This window comes from Glossina fuscipes, unplaced genomic scaffold (genome assembly GCF_014805625.2).
Source record: "Glossina fuscipes isolate IAEA_lab_2018 unplaced genomic scaffold, Yale_Gfus_2 2, whole genome shotgun sequence".
Taxonomy (NCBI): domain Eukaryota; kingdom Metazoa; phylum Arthropoda; class Insecta; order Diptera; family Glossinidae; genus Glossina; species Glossina fuscipes.
Genome location: NW_023998416.1, coordinates 3,906,911 through 3,925,433, shown reverse-complemented (window position 1 = coordinate 3,925,433; position 18,523 = coordinate 3,906,911). Strand labels below are relative to the sequence as shown.

At 33.2% G+C, this 18,523-nt stretch overlaps 1 protein-coding gene across 1 annotated transcript in view; it reads left to right on the top strand.

Annotated features, from left to right (window-relative positions):
• The first annotated feature begins 13,147 nt into the window (after positions 1-13,147).
• LOC119633198 (sodium/potassium-transporting ATPase subunit beta-2) overlaps positions 13,148-18,523 on the top strand; it is a 20,089-nt gene continuing 14,713 nt past the window's right edge. The window contains exon 1 of the mRNA XM_038026597.1: positions 13,148-13,292. Within this exon, the coding sequence (XP_037882525.1) occupies positions 13,148-13,292 (145 nt within the window). The remainder of the gene's footprint in view (positions 13,293-18,523) is intronic.

The window sequence follows — 18,523 nt, the reverse complement described above, 5'->3', positions numbered from 1 at the left end:
CTTCATCTGCTACACTAATAAAGTAAATATGAAATCGTGAAAGATTCCAATGAACTAAACAATTTCGAACATTTCAAATTGCTTTGCAGCTTTTCCAAGTTACAAAAATGACTTTGTCGTAATAATTTCATTAGTTTTATGCCAATCGATCAGATTTGATAAAACGAGCACAATGTTCAATATGTTAAGTTTATAATAGTCATAAGACTATTTATTACATCGTATACTTTACAGTTAGATATTTTCAAGTACGATAATCCCACTTATTCGATTACATGATAAACGGAAGGTCGGGGAGAACAAAGTTATATTCGGCTTTAGTCTTTAAGAGATTTTGCTAATTATAAGGTATATTTTATTTACAGATGAATATATGCTCTGTGTAAAAAGTAACCGGAATTGTTAGAAAGAACAAATTTGGGAAGAATGTGTTTATGAAATTTCATTATGCTGCCTTCAAAAAATACAATTACATTAACATTAAACTCAATACTCTGCACATTTTTCTAATTGAGTCCAATTTGTTCTACATCGTCCTCGCTTACAGTTCCTTTCCAGTTTTTAATTGCCTTAAGAGGCGTTTCTCGCAGAATCATTTAATTTTGGGATAAAATGACAAAAAAAATGCCAAAAAAAGCCGTATGGGCTGACTTCTGCGTTTCATTCGATCATCTTGGTTGAGTTTTTTGGCGAACACACACACAGTGACCGTACAAATCAAGATCTTTCGGAATAATATATGCAGTGATTTATTCTATTCTTAAACTTTCTGCCGATTTGTTATGAATATATTTAAAATATATAATCGTTATATATTTAAATTACGTAATCGTTCTCTAGACGTACAATCTTTGTTCAAGAGATTTTTTCTATTGCAAGAAATGGTAGATCATTCGGATATGGCGAGACAAACTCAACCCTTGTGGCGATATTTTTTACATACATTTTTAATATTATAAATCCGCTGAACTATGCACGAGATCTGTTAAAAAAAAAAAAATGGATTTTCGATATCCAAAAAGACGAATGGATAGATTGGCCTAAATCGATGGAGATTTTAAATCTTACATCGGCTAAAAATATATGTATATGGATATATATATATATAATTAATCGGATTTCTGATTCATATTTATGGGTCCTGGTCTTTTTCCAATCTCGGCTCGATGTATAACTAAATTGCTTTCTTGAGATTTGGGGCAATCAGACGAAGAACTTTTTAACTTTTATTATTTCGGGAATTGGTACGAGTACCAACCATCAGACAATGAAAGATTGTAGACAATACCTACTAACTTTGTATTAAAAATGAACATAATCATAGCACAAGAGTCGTGAATTTATGTACGGCTTGTGAACAAGCGACAATATTCTCGTCGCTAATAGCAAATCGATTGTGACAATGAAAGTTTGAAAATTTAAAGTCGCTTCGCCATATGCGTCGGTCGTAGCATGTATCTTCGCTAAACATTATTAGCAAGCGGCAACTTACTTGGTTAAACGTTTTTAACAATAAAAAAGGGGACAATTACCTAACATTTGGCCCGCTTAATGAAGAAGTTATCGCCGCCAACCAAATCCATAATATGCACTGATTACTTAAATAGACGAGTATATTTGGGTTGATCAAAATCCAAACAAAAATGATCGCTTACCAAGCGCATAAATATCATCATCAGTTTGAGACACAAATAAAACGCTTTCACAACCGCACCCGGGCCTATCCAGCCCTAGAGGGCCCAATCGCCAGACTTTCGAAATTTCTATTTATTTTTTTTTTTTTTTTGTTATGCTTACATTATCAGGCATTTTGCATTTTCAATTGTTTGAAAGATATAGAGGTTAGACGTGGCTTGGTGTGCTTGGTGATTTTTTGCTATCAAAAAAAAATGAATCAAAGAATCTAAGTCATTTAAAATATTGGTTGTCGTATTTGGCGAGTCTACTTTGAGCAAAAAAAAAAATTTTATAAATTGTACAAGCTCTTTAGAGAAGGCCGAGAAGATTTTAATGACGATGTCCGCCACAACATGGCAACAACCAATGAAAACGTTGAAGAAGTGAAGAAAATGATTATTGACAACAGTCGCTATTAGAGAATTTGATGAGGATGTCGGTATATTGATTGTCTCAAGTCATGCAATTTTGTCGAATGTTTTGGACATGGAAGGTGTAGCAAGGAAGTTTGTTCCGAAATTGCTGCATTTTAATCGAAAGAACAGTCATATTTTTTCGGCTAAAAACAACATCACAACCGTGCACCAGTCATCTTACCTAGCGGAAGTGGCCCTCTGCTACTCTTCCCTATTCCCAAAACTGAAAAGACCCATGAAAGGATGTAGTTAGAAGATAAAGGCCGTATCTCGCATCTACTTCGAGCATTTGAAAAAGCCTTGCCCCAAGTGTATTATATCTAAGGGCGATAACTTTGAGAGGACAAAATGGATTTTGGCGAAATATTAAAAAATTCACCTTTTTTTCCTTGAACGCACCTCGCACGCTAACGTGCATGTATTTATTTGCAAAATTTTTCATAAATATGACATGATGTATGAGGGTATTTTAAACTTCCTTTCATAGGTAATCGCTGAATCTAGAATCTTTAACTCAGTGCGTCCCACTTCTATTATATATAGTTTTTGTGACTGTAGACGACCTCTTGAGCAAATTCAACTGATTCTAATGCGAAGCGCTAAGCAATATTTGAATTTAAGAAGAAGAGAGAGAGAGAGAGAGAGAGATTTTTCTCAAACTCATTTTGTCTTTTGAGCTAGATTTAATGGAGATAGAGAGAATTCGACATCAATTTTATTCTCGAGTTAAAAAATCTTCAGGTTGTCATTGCGAACGAAGAGTTAAGACTATATATATAATCTCTAAGAGCTTTGCAAAACATTTGACGAATGATGTATTACAAATTGAAATGAGTTAATTGGCAAGACTAGAAATAATTACGTAAACTAAGTATCATATAAAAGCACCTAACATTTCCGGTAATTATGGCTGAAGTTTTGATTTCATTTCATTTATTTTCAGTCACGGAAGAACAGACAATTTTAAGAGACTATAGCTCTCTGCTAAACATGCACGCGCTTAAGAATGATAATTTCAAACTTAACCTAACAAAATTGAAAGAAAAAAATTAATTGTTAATTTTTAGCTCTTCTAAAGCACCCGCGGATCCCTTTAAGTGAAATTCCTTTAAAAGCATCTCCAAAAAACATATTACTTCATGAAGGCGGCCTTTGAGTAGACAAGAGGCGGAGAGCGATTCCGAAGATTGATGCCTTTATGCTTTACCACGCAAGATGGCTATAGGCTTATTTTCTCTAAAGAATCGCGTAGAATATTTTTAATAAGTCAATCCCCATATTTTATTATTGATAAAACTGTGTCATTTTTTCGGTCTAATATTGAAATTTTTCTTTCAACACTTTACAATCACACAAAAACCATTCATTTTTAAAAGATCTTACGTCATTTTTTGAATATATATATTTAGATTAAATTATTTTTATTCATTCAATTAATCACTACGTGCCACAGAGTTGTTTGAGCTGAAGATGTCTTTAAAACATGGCTTGGCTGGAATTTTTGGAGGACTTGACTAAATTTTTCTATTCTTGTGGAATAAAACTGAAAATTTACATCGCGTATATGTTACAGTTTCCGAATAACGAGTAAAATACAGGGAAAGGAAAGGCGTTCTCAGTTTTTTTTATATGCGCGAGTTGTAGGGGTACCTTTCGATGGGTTCGCGCTCTATTCAAGTCCTTTTGCAAATTCGTGGCGATATCTTCATTTTTTCGAAGCGAGAATGTTTACCAGAAATACGCCACAGAGGGGCCGACAGACGGATAGGCAGATGAACAAACGAAGATGCTTAGTTTCATTTCGAATTCGACGCTAATCAAGAATGCGTATTCTTTCTGAATTTGGTGAAGCTTCCCTCCGGCCATTACGAGATTTTGACAAAAAAATTACACTTTGAGTACTATAGTGTCTCCCAAGGAATATAACTGCAATTTTTATGTTTATCTGCTGTAGTTTTTTAAACTATTTCCTTATTGGAAAAGAAAGGTATTCTTAGTGTACGTGGTATTGTAAGCCTCTCTTTCAGTCCGATCGCTTAATTTTTGCAATCAGGAGAATGTTTACAAGAGCCATTACTCAGACGGACAGATGGACATGCTTAAAACGATTTAGAATTTGATGCTGATTAAAAATATATATACTTTGTCGGACCTCTGACGGTACCTTCTGAACGTTGCAATAGTTTTGACATTCTACGCCGATGAGTATAAAAAACAAACATTAAACGCAAGAGAAGTTTGTTAGATAAAAACGCATAAAAATTTCCTTAGCTTACTCCTAAACTTTACACTTACTAGTAAGATCATAAAACACAGAGGAAATCCTCCCATGAACAAATGTCACAAACGAAAAAGTAGCACAATAGCATTACAAGAAAAATATTGAGCCCCTTGTTGTTATTGTTGATCACCTGGGATATTGATCACCTCTGATATTGATAAATGGGAAGAAGTCCGTTCAAATGGACACAACAGTGGCGATCACTTGAAGTCAGGATATGAAAAGAAATTCATTAAAAACTTAATAGCCCGAAAGATTCAATATCCATTTTTTCAAATTTTTTTAAATGCGTTTTTGAAAACGATTTTGTATAGCATTGCAATGGGGATAAAAATTTTCCTGATACCGTAAGTGGAACAATAGCAAAACTTACCAATAAAATATCGCTATCACATGAACAAAGTCTTAAAAACTTCTTGATAAACGACTTTTTTTTTTTTGTCTTGCAAAACCTATTGCCTTGATTTTCCAAAAAATTTTTCAATTTAATCTAATTATCAAGCGCGAACCATACTTATCGTATTAATCATGAAACTTTATCGGGCATCTCTTTAAGTATGAAGATTTTAAAATAAACAAAGTTTGCCATTAATTTTATGTTTCTGTTAAGAAATTTTTGTATTGACTAAGTCAGCTCGAGCCTAATAAAACAGAGATGTTAAAATTTTTATTATTAAACAGGATCGTTATAAACAAAAACAAACAAAACAAATCGTTGCTTTCTAATGAAAATCATTAATCAATCGTTGCGAAGCATGTATGAAATGAATGAAAATAAACGGAAATGAAACAAAATATAAACAACGCAAAACCGTAAAACCAATTTTCATTAGCTTGAAATTTATACATAACAGTTTCGCGAACTTCTAAGATCGAATCAAAGACTTCCAAGTATTCGTAATAAAGGTCTTAAAATTAAATCTTGTGTAATTCACTAATGCACACAATTGCTATTACGAGAAATGAAAAAATCTACATAATAACTTATTCTTTAATAAGTTCTTTCCTTTTCTGCGAAAAAAAATTTAGTAAGCTTTCAAGATGAAGATTTGATGGGAAGGCAAATAAAAGAATTTATAAAAATAAACAAAAATAACTGGTATCTGACTTTTCACATGAATAAATCTCTGCTTTGTAAGTATTTTATAGTTTGTACAGCGAACGAAACAGAAGAGGAAGTCAAATGTGGTAAAAAAAAAATAAAAAAATTATTAAAATTTAAATACTTGTCTTTATATGTATTGAAATAGATAAGCTCTTTAACTTCATCATCTCTGATGCAGCCAGTTAAGAACCCCGTTTACTCATCCTATACATCAATGATCTTCCTTCGATGATTAAATCCAGTTATATCTTAATGCATGCGGGTGATTTTAAACCGTTTTCTTCGTCCTCGTATCTCTTTCTATCAGATCTATTTACATGGTGATCATTAAATTTTATGAAATTAAAACGAACAAATGTAAGATGCATTCATTCTCAAAAAGGAATTCCTTCACTACTCATTATTTCATCGATTCAGAGAATTTGGAAGATTGTAGATTTCTTCAATCTATTTGACCGTAGATTCCAGTTGATCAAAGACTATTTAAATAAAGCTAGGCTACCGCGACATTTTATCCAAAGAGTTTGACGATCGAGGGGATCCAAATAGTCTTATCATCGTTTATAAAATTTGAAATTGCTGTTATATGCTGTTATGCTTTCTAACCCATTGCCAGCTAACATATCCGACTGTCGAACCTATCGCGATTTTTGTGATGTTTTGATGAAATTTGGTATACCGAAGTGTGGACGTCCCAAGGACGTCGTTATGTGAATAACTGGATTGGTAGAAGGTATTTAGTGGTAGGTCGCCGCCCTTTATAATTTCTTTACTTATTATAGTGAACGTTGAGCCGATGTCGCTTATATTCAAAACTAGTGTTTTAGTTGCTGGATATATTAAAACGTTATTTGACTTCAAGTTGTATTGGGTGTTTTGCAATCCTTGTCGCAGGTGGTGTAGAGTATAATAAATACGCTTGACCTTTATTTTAGCCGGGGGTTTCTATCGATGAGAGTTTCGAAACAAAATGCTTCGACCTGCTATTATAGAGTTGCATGAAATGTTATCTAATGAATAAGGTAAACTAATTTGCGCTGACGCTACTGTCTCTTAATTCCTTATTTTTATATCCGCTTTACAAGCATGGGTGTAGTTTTCCTTTGTTTTTCATTTATATCATCGAGACATATTATTGAATTCCGTAAAATTCTGAATTAATTCGGTCAAGTTTGTCCTTCACTCCGTCAGTCTCTACGTCTGTCCACTTTTATCGGAACTCTTTTGATTAGAAATATTTCGGGCATAGTCAGCAGCTCCAATTTAGGAATGTGCGTGACCATCGTTCAATCGTTAGAAGGCTTGAAAAACTTTCCACATATTTCTATCATTAATTTTCCAAGAAAGTTTAACACAAATCAGGTGTAAAAATAAACTCTATCTGTGGACTAAAGTCATAATCAAGGCAAAATTTCGTACTCATGTCTTAGGTGGTGGGTTTTTAAAAATTTACCCTGAAGTGAAGATAACTTTGTTGTGCAACTTTTTTTTTGTTAAAAAATTTCCAAAAGTTAAATACCAATTTTGCTTATTTACGCCGTTGTATAACACGATATTAAAAGCTTAACTCTAATAATACAAAAAAAAAAAAAAAATTTATAATAAACATGAACCAAAGTTTTCCAAATATTCTTTTTATTATTCCATTTAAAATATTGTGAGTTCGTTTGTGAGTATGAAAGTAAATTAAAAAATTTTATAAAACTATTAATGTTTATGTGCATTTAATATAGAGAAATTTTTGTAAATCTCCGCTTTACGCTTAATCGATATGATTTTAAAACTTTTAAAATAGTTTCTTCTCCTGAAAGGAATAATTAAATGAAAAGATTAAAAAAAAACTATTTTTCCTTCTTTCATAAAATATGATTTTACCAAAGGGTTTCCCACAAAACCTAAATGTATTATGTGTTCAATGGGCTCTTCAATTACTAAACTGAAAGATTATTTTAAACGATCCTAAACACAACTACTGTAAATATAGTTATTAAATAAATTTTAGATGTAAAAGAACCATACAATGATCGATAAAAAATTTTAAAAAATTTAGCATGAAAACTACGTTTTCTTTTAAGGGCGAATCTTTAATATCCACCACCTGCTGCCAAAATACAAATATTAAATTCTCTGCCACATGACTTTTAAATGCAAGTAAAAGCATCGTAGTCGGGCAAAATCAACCATTGAATACTTTATAGTGATTCGCCTAAAACTACATTTCCTTTATTTTCATCATAAAATGTTAAAAATGATGCCCTGTTTTCAACATATTGGAGCAACCTAGCAGTGTTGGTTTTCCCCACAGTAACTGATGTCTCCATTTTCAAAATGAATGTTCACCCCGTCCCTGTTTTGCTATAATCCTTTCTGATCACCACCGCGTCTGCGCCTGAGTCGCTAGTCGTACCTTTCATGGCTTATATTATTATTATTACTATCGCTTGGGTAGGCGATCCGTATGGCGATGTAAAAGATTTATTGTAGTCGCTCGTGCCCCTATCCGGCCTATGAAGCCCGCCACCTTCTTTGGTTCGGAGCAGCATACCGCGTTCGGCGTTGTAAAGTGCTCGCCAAACACTTGGTGTTCGATTCTGGAGTTGGCCTCACACTCGCATAGAATATGGTGGAACGCTTCACACATCCCTTGGCAGAATCCGCATGAATCAGTATCGGCGATACTTATGTTTTCCAAGCAGTACCTGACAAGACAACGACCTGTGTAGAAGCCTGTGACCAAGGGTGGGTCGCTTCTTCCTACTGCCGATAGGTGGCGTGCTGTGCCGGAAGATTTTATGACTTTTTGCTTCTCTTGCACCTTGTTTCCAAAGTCAATCCCTTTGCTACCAGCCTGTTATAAGACTTCTTGGTACGCTACCGAAAGACTCTGGGCCTAACATAGTCGCTCGGGCCTCCCTGTTTGCTAGCCAATCAGCCCTTTCGTTGCCCCTAGCCTCCGAATAACCAGGCACCAATATTAGGTACACGTCATTGTGCTTATCTAGTTCATTCCATGTTTGAAGGCACTCCTAGACAAGCCTGGATGTTATTATTTACTCTTTCATGGCTTTTATGGCGGCTTATATGTTTAAGTAAGTGCAGATCTGCTGCATTGTTTTCTTAGGCATTCCGATGCATATGAAGAGATTGCATAGGCTTCTGCTTGAAATATGGAGAGATAATATCCCATGGGAAGGGGCCTTTAAAAACTCGGAACACGTATCCCAGCCACAGTTTTGTCTTTCTCCAGTTTTGAATCGTCGGTGCACCATCTCCGTGCTTTCACCTTGGGTTCAAAAGATGGCCCGAGTCCTTATACAGGAGAGGATTCATTGAATAACCCTAAGTGGTCTAAATTTGTCTAAAATTATTGTTTATGTCGAATTTCCTTTGACGCGTATCGACAAATTTTCACCATGAACAACGTTAATAATCAGACCTTTTTGCTTTTACTCTTTGTAAAATTTTGGTAAAAAAAAAAATTTTGTATGAAGGGGAGATCAAAAACTTGGCCCACATGATTAACATTTTTCACGGCGTGCCGAAGTGCGATTGCTCAGCAAATTTTGTCGATTCATTTTAAGAGGTGCAAGTGTCTTGTCAAAAATAAAACGTTATGTATACATATGTAGATATAAATACAAATATATATGTATTTTTTTAGTACGACCATATTATGCAACACGGTCATGATCAGAAAGAGAGGGAGAGAGAAACGAGTTGACGGCAGCCTAGTGAATGACAGCCCAATCGGTGGGTGTCTGCCTCGTACCTTTACCGACTAAGCACTCAATATAGCTCTGCCGCCAAAGTAAACTCTAGCACGTCTGAGACTCGAACATTCGAACACTATCTTGATAGTTGAGACTCTTGCCTATTTGGCTACTCAAGCGAATACGGGGTATCCTCACAAAAATGGTCCCTTTTCCACTGCATTTTTTCTGCGAAAACAGACTTTATTGCGTAAAATACTGGAAAAATTGTTGCGTGAAGGTTAGGCACAGAAATAGATTGGCGGACATGAGATAGACAGACAGGTCAACTTTCGGTTGAGAAATTAGTGCTGGCTCGACCGGCAGGTCTATCTGAAGCCTTAAGCCTTTCTTTCCGGATCGAATCTTTTGATGTCCATTTAGTATACCTTTTTTTTTTCAATAGATTGCTTCCGATATTAGAGAACATATATGCATGCAAATCATACCATTCACTGTTAGTCCAATCAGATTGGATAACTATAAAATAACATACATTTGAACTTAGCTAAAGCTATAGCATAGTCTATCCTACAATCAACGTAACATCTAACAGAAAAAGATCAAGATGAACATAAACCATTAGGAAGAGGTTCGAGTTATAGCATACTGGAAACTTGTGGGTACAACTATAAAGCCATTTATCTCGATTCTAAGCTGAATTTAATCAAAGTGGAATGAAAGAAAGGCACAGTACGGACCAAGTAAACGTGATTTCCAGAAGCAGACGGAGGGCTCATGACAAAGAAAACATAAACTAAGGAAATTTCGGTTTCAGACAAGCTTAACGTATATCCTATGATGGAAGCACGATCAAGCTCCCCTGTGCTTAATATCTAATTTAAAGGAAAGATTTAGATTTTTTTAGAATGAAGTTTAAATTATCCTAAAGTCGACTAATCAGAATCTTTGACAGAGGACTAGTGCGCCTGGATATCTGTAATCATCTTCTTTGTGTCTTAATCGCTCGGCTCTTTTTCTTCTTTGTTATATTCTCTTATAGTGTCGCCTATGATTAGAAATCACTATTAAGAAACAAACATAGTTTAAAGGACAACGTGTGATCGTCCTAACTATGAAATTTTGCTTTTTGAAACCTTTCTTTTTTTTGGGACTAAAAATGTCACTTTTTGAAACTTTTCTAGGTACCTAAGCTAAGTTTAATATCTCCGGCTAAGAGTGTTGCAGATTTTTATAATACAAGTTATTCAACTCCAAGCAAGCACTGGATGACTCAATCTCAAGTGAATGAATAGCATAATTACCAGTTAATTGTTAGGAGGACTATCTTTACAGTAAACATCTAGTTTATATCAAAGAAACATTTGCACTGGGAAGTCATAGTTCTTTGCCGCTTGCTTGCTCAATTTCTAAAAGGCCCTGGCCAATGTTCATACTTCATTTTAATTTAATATTTGTTCGGTTTTTTCTGGATTTTCTGGCATTGACTGACGAGGGTGACTTTAATACATTTACGTATGTAATACATATATGTTATGTATATAATATTATATATCCAAACTGGAAACCGTAATATACGAAGTCTCTGCTTTCTTTCTTCGTTTTTACGACCGTGACGTTTCCAGCATACGTCGAGAGACGAAAAAAAGGATAAGCAGACATAATTAAGTCTTCTTAAAATCCAATTTCGCTCAAGATTGCAAACATATTAGACGGTCCTGAGAGATATAGGTGAGCGTTATAAATGGAATTATTTTCTTCATTGTTATTCTTCGGGCTGGTGGATATAAAATATCATAAATATAAATTAAATGAAATATGTTTTAAAAGGAATAATAATACAAAAAACATGGAGTATACAAAATAAATTAATTTTTAAATAAAACTATTTAAAAATTATATTTTTATATAATTTTTGGTGCAAACTTTAATAATTTCTCTTTAAAAAGCTTTATTAAGTTTCAATGAAATTATGAAATATAAGAGAAAATTATTGTTTTTATCTTTTGAAAAATATTTGTTTTTTTGTTAAATCTTACGAACTATCAATAAAAGTTAATCAATTATAACAATAACAAAGCGTAAATTTTTCATTTTGCAAAGAAATTATTTATAACACAACCTAGTGGTAGAGAGAACGGCTAATGTTAAATATTAGTAATGCTTTTGCTTATGGGGAAAACTGGCGCCCCCTCGTGTAGTATAGCAGAAACTTATTTCGATGATTGAAGATTTTAATGCTCTCCTAAAAATTCGTTATGTTTTTTAAATAATTTGATTGGTTTTTCTACGCATAAGTGTGAACATAGTCTATAATTACTAATCTTTGTTTAAAATGTATTTCAAAGGTCAGGATATATTTAAAGGTATAATTTATATTCAATAGGAAACTGCTTTGTCCTTGACATCTTTGTGCAGGCATTTGTTATTAGCTGAAGCATTCGGGAAGAAAATTATTTTTAGAAATTTCGTCTGTCAATTATTTTAATTTAAAAACTTACCGAACCAATCAATTGAAACTATATTCATCCGTCTACCTATCTTTACTAAGTAAGAGTAAGTGATAAAGTGTCAATGTGGCAGTGGCAGTGACGACAGCTATTAAATGTTGTTTTTTAATATTTTTTTTTTTTTTAAACAGTCGCATAAAATAATTCAGTGTCAACGGAAGTAATATTTCTTGCAGACATGTATTTAAGAGATTTAGAACAATCCCGAATCGAGTAGACTTTAGAAAATTAGGAAATTACTAGTGTAGCAAATTGCTTAGGTATAACTACTACAACGTAACAATAACTGCAGCCACTTATATCATAAGCAAAAAAAAAAAAAGTAGACGCAGACGGTCATAATGTAAAATTTTGAAAAACTTAAACTTGATTTCATAAAGTCTGAGATTATTCGTGCACTCTACCTTTGTTGTTCAATAATTCAATAGATCTTTAAATATTTTTCCGAAAACTATTCATTTTCAATATTTTGGGAATATATCGTTAACATAATCCCGCCTATGCCTAATGGTTGCTAGTTTTCAAATATGGAGTGAAAGAGAAAAAAGGAAGGATGCTGGTCGCGTAACTCTTTTTCTAATTACATAGTGTACGTAGGACAAACAATTGTCGCCTTGCTTTGGGTTTTAAGGCATTTCAGAAAAAAAAAAGAAAAGAAAAATCAGGAATTATATTTAATTAAGTGACATATCAATGAGAACTAAACTTCTTATTCATATTTATGCCTGCATGTATGTTTATGTGTATCTACATGCAGTCATCAGTTAGTTCTCTGTTGCTATTCTGCTAAATTGGTGATGTGGGATTACGAGGATGATAGTAATAATAATGATGATAATGATGATGATGATGATGATGATGATGATAATAATAATAATGACGATGTTGCCTATGTAACTGAGATAGTACTGAAGTGAAATAACGAAAAAAAAAAAACAACAAAATAAGACAAATAACGATCATAAGCTTTGCAGCATTCTCAGCATGTCCACCCCCGTCATTCATCTGTTTAGTGTGATAATGGAAAAGTGTGCAAATTGTCACATTTAGTGATCTGAATTCGGGGAATGCTGATCATTCGTTTAAGCGTAGAATCTTGACTAACACGCGCTTCGCAAACTATCGCCATAATAATTGCAATAAAAAAATAATATTAATAAAAAAAAATACTTAAATCTTTTTCGCTCATTAAGGGAGAAAAAAAAAAATAAATAAATAGACCGAAAAAATACTTAAGATTGGAACCAAAGAAAAAAGAAAAAAAAATTACATAACATTATTATAAATTCGCCTGATACCCTTTGCCTTTGCCTTTGCCTTGAAATATCATATTTAATAAGCATACGAACGAACAAAAGTGATTCTATCTACCGATCGGAGTGCAGCGCTTCAACGATTATTATCCCCGTCAGCATTTTCGTTTGAAATTTGTTTTCCTAAAATTTAAAATGCCTACCGTCGCGGAAGAATCTATAGATGCATTTCAAAATTATTATGCCCGTCCACCAGAGAGACCGAAGAAACGTTCTTTCAGACAAATGCTTTACGATCCTGAAACAAAATCATATTTTGGCCGTTCCGTTGAAAGCTGGGGTAAGTTATATATTTTAAATATATACATATGTAATCAAGGGAAAATTCAATATATATGTATATATGCATATAAATAATAATAAAAAAATTCTTTTTAAATTCAATTCAGTTTAGAGAAAAAAAAAAAGTAAAAAAAAAATCAAATACGATTTCCGTTGTTGATCTATTAAGATTTATATTCATTTTATGTGACACCAGAATCAACTTTTGCTTCTATAACATTCATGCTACACTCGTGTAAATCGTTCGCTTGTGATCGTGTTTTGCATTGAAAACGCAAAATGATTTTATTCATGTACATGCATACACATGCACATATGTGCGCAAATTTTGAAATGATATCAATTAGATAATTGTCTCACTACTGAGATTTAAGTGTGATTTTCCATTATGTCTGACGCTGTTTGTGACCTCTGTTTAGCATAAAAAAAAAAAAAAAATTTGAAAATAAAAAACTGATTTCACATTGAAGGAAAATTAACTTCTTTTTTCCATCTCTATTTAGATGTGTAAGCGAACGTGGCAATCGTATCACGTTTAGCATTTCGATGGTACGAACATTCCTAACGGCATTCAAGGAAAGAAAGAAAACTCTGAATTCACCAAAAAGATTTATTTACGCCATTTCTGATAAAATAACTATTAACTGAATAACTTGAGCTTATTATGCACAGAAGATTATTGCCTCAGCTAGATTCATTTTCCTTTAATTTTCCCGCAAAAAAATTTTATTAGAAAAATACTTTGAAACATGGCTTGTTATGTTAATTTAGTATTAAGTGAGTGTAAGAACAACTGTTTATTGCCATTATTTAAACCATTTTTTACATTGTAAACTTTAAAATAACCTAAAGACTTAACAACCCTTCATCATGTTATTCTTTTTCGAAACTGATACTAGACATGGATAATTAAAGAAATTTTAAAGTGCTGTGCAACTTACATTACCCATATACTCTCCGATCACAATTTAGTTGTTTTGTAAACTTAAGTGAAATTCCCGGTTTTAGATTCAACTATCATTTATTGCCTATTGTTGCTTATTATTTCCTAATCCTCACAGTTTCCTCCTCATCGTTTATTGGCAATTATCACCCAAGTCCTAATACCTAGTATCACCTATTACCTATGATCCATTATAGCCTAACGTCTGTTACGGTCCATTGTCCATTGCCTATCAATGTCTTCCGTTGACTATCACTTAGGGGTATTGTAGTTACAAAGTTCTAGTTTGCGTCTGATCTTGTCTACTATCTGTTATCGTCTGCTGCCGATTATCGTCTATGAAACCCTGGGTACTAGAGGCTACATTTATCTAACATTTGTCTAACTATTATTTTCTATTATTGACCTTGCCACCACCCCCTTTTGTGTAGTGCCGCTATTACCTACTGCTGTCTACTGCTGCCTATTACCGCCCATTGCTTATTATTGCCTCCTACCGATTATCGCTTACAGGCATTATAGCTTCGATGACCTATATTTGGTCCTGCCGACTGCCGATTCTTATCTATTGCCTATTATTGCTTGCGACCTAGTGCCTAGTATGGAATACTGTCCATTATCGATTGCTGCCAATTATCGCTTATGTAATTATGGATTATATTTTCTGTTGCTGACCCCTTATCTTTTACAAGTTATCGGCTATTATTGTCCTATGCATTCTATTTTCTGTTATAGACTACCCCTTACCGCCTATTGTCTAGTTTCGCCTATTGCCTGCTGTTGCGTACTGCTGCCTATTCTCGTATATTGCCTCTATTTTCTATTCCCGATTGCCGCCGACCATGTATTGCTGATTATGATCTATGATCTAATCGCACTTATTATCTATTGCCTTTTATCGTCTAAGATCAAGTGAAAATTATAGTCTGTTGCTTGTTAGCCCACGCCGTAAAGCCTGTCATGCTACCAGCTGTTATCGTCTGTTGCTTCTTGCTTAGCGCCTATTGTCCATTGTCTATCATCATCTATTGACTACTATCGGTTTTTATCTCTTATTGTCTTCTGTATTAGCCATCGTCTTATGCTTGGTACTTAGTATTGCCGATTGCCGATTATCGTTTATTTTCATACCTATTCGCTATTATCGTATATGTTTTCGTATGTATGATGGGTTTATGGCTATGACTGGTCTAAAGCCTATTATTGCCTACCGCTTATTATCGCTTCTTGCCTACGATTTCTTGCCGCTTGTTGTCTGCTATAGGTTATTGCCTGCTATCCTTTAATGCTTATTAACGCCTATTGCCTGTTTTTGCTTATTATTTGTTATTGCCAATTATTGTCCATTGCGTATAATAAGTCAGCAAAAAATGTGCCTAGTTTTCGCACATAGATTAACAGAAGCTGAAGAACTTACTTAGTTCAAACATCATATACACGTATATAGTACAAAATTCTATTACAAAACGCATGCGATCACTTATATCCAGCAACGGAATCGTAATAAAATAAAGAAGTAAGTATTTGTTGTTGCTTGACAGAATAATGATCATATCTATATCAACAATTTATGTAAAAAGAGTGACATCTATTTAAATAGACTTGCAACTGTTATTGTTCTCCAACCTGATCTAATTTTATTTGATAACTATATCCGTTGTTGATTCTTACTGCTATTTATAATCGTCTTCGCTACAAGAAGCAAATCTTTATTAATTATCCTTAAATGCTAAGAACTAATTTAAATGAATTATTACTTGACGAAGGATGTAAACGAATAGTGCGTTCTTGTATCTATTACGTCAGTTAATTGTTTTATTATACACTTGAACAAGTTCATTGCAAGCGAGCACCTGGTCACTTTAATATTAAAACCTTTTATAAAACAGAATACCAAAATTAAAACGTAAGGGTGTGAATTGGCCAACGGCTTTGGATGCATAAATGAATACATACGTATGCGGATAGTGGTTAATACTAATTCAAGTATACCGGAAGGGTTAAATAATAATGAAATAAACTGTAAAAATATCTAGCCATTGTTTATATATTTGTATAAATGTCTATGAATATGTGTATATATTTATTTCACCTCAACTTTTCAATTAATTAATTTAACGAGACTCATATGTGTAACTTTCAAATGAAAATTTACTTAAAAACAAACATATTTCGTTCAATCTCTCATTCTTATGATAGATACGAACTTCTGTACTCCATTAAGGAACTCATGATCAATTCATTCAGTACATAATTAGATGAGATAAGAAGACCAGTGTTTTACTCAATGAAAAAAACCGTACAACTGTTATACATAACCGAATATATATATATATATATGTGTAATGTTTAATTGTTATTCAAAAACAAAAGAGAAGGATTTCTCTTAATTGCAGTAAGAGCTAACAAACATAGTTTTTGAGTAAACTGATATTTATTGGGCGCGAGAATATATATGGGATTTTAGTTTTTGTTTGTATACATCAGAGTTGCATACGCAAAGTAAAATTGTACCTTTTTAAGCCCCGTTACGTAAATTAAATTTATATTACAATGCGAAGTTAAGGCATATGACTCATTCGAAAGAAATCTGAAGCCGTTGTTGTACATTTTGCTATAATTTTATTTTTTATGATTTTGTTATGACTAAATTTTATTACTAAAATTACTGTAACTCAATGTAAACAAGCGTGAAATATTAGAGAGTACTGTACTTTTCCCTTCTGCCCACGAAATAGAAGAAGCGAGAGTGTGGAAAAAAATAGGGAGATAAAAAACACAGAAAATTATTCGAAGGAATATGAAAATACGAGGAAAAGGAAAGAAAAAGTTTTTGATTCCGTGCACTAATTTCAACCTCTCAAAAAGACGTTCCACGCATTTGCATTCATAAGCTTCATATAATCGGGAAACAACTGGATAAAGGAGAGTTTAATTATATTGATTGTTGGCAGCTAATGTTCAATTTTCAGAAGCAAAATGCTCAAACACTGTTTATACATGACGAATAGCCTATTATACGCATACTAACCTAATGAACTTACTGATCTCCTAAGGATGGAATATGCTGTTAATATAGTCGTGACTTTCTATGTAAAAATCATATTGTCGTATATATAATCGAAAAATGAACTGAATAATACCTTAATTTCCAGAGTAAGGATGCATTTAGTAGGTCATCTAATTTGTAAGACAATTAAACACAATTCAACTCGATTAGTCAAAATTAACTATCATTAAACTATCAAAGGTTAAATTTATATCAGCTGACGCCTAATGATGCCAACGAACGATTTTTTTTGAAATATTTTAATCTAACAAATCCATTGTAATAGTGCATCTCAGTACCAGCAAAATTCTTTCACTTTGTATTTATCGCATCAATCAATAAATCTCCGGTCTAACACATGCATAAAAACGCTATTAATCGACCCATATGATTTGTGGATCGTATTAATTTTCAGACGATACGCACATTTCAGCAACACTGTGATCACAGTCGTGTTGGTGAAATGGTTTTTTTGATCGTTTTCATCGATTTTCGTGGTCATCCAGTGACTGCCAATTCGACTTTGCTCATGCATACTCATGCAAAATAGGGGAATACAAAGACTGCATTTAGCTATCTCATAAAACTTGACTTTTGCCTCTTCCATAACAATTTGTGCACTTTCTTCATGCTTTCTGCAGCAAGAGCACTGAACACTATCGGTGTTCGTACGATCGTGCTTAAAATTAGCAAACCATCCACAAATTTATAGTTTCGAGAGCCAAGGGTCGCCGTAACATCTGTCAAGCCAATGCTTGAACAACAACAAATGAAAATCGGATTTTTCTACTGTTTTGAAAATTACAAGAGAACTTTCATTAAACCGAAAATGTAATTTGTGTACTCATTGTCAGAATGTCATGAATTTTTGAAAGTAAACTTTGAAGATTAGTACTAACCACCAAATCATGTAAGTGTATCAACAGCGATGCCATATATGTGTCAGACTGGAGACTTATTGAGTGATGGGCTATATTAAGATGCTTTTAATAAATGGTAATAATAGGTCTACAAAAATTTTCGTAGGAAAGAGGAATATATTGATACTCGATTTGAGGTAGACCTTTTATATAAATCATCATATCATTAGGTGCTTCTATTTTAAATATTTGATGACAAATATTCAGATTCGTAGTAAATGAAAAAAAAAAAGTATATTCGCTCTCTTAAAAGGTATTATGCGGTGCTTGTAAAGTACAAAAACAATATCTTATTTATCATCTCTGATATAGGCACA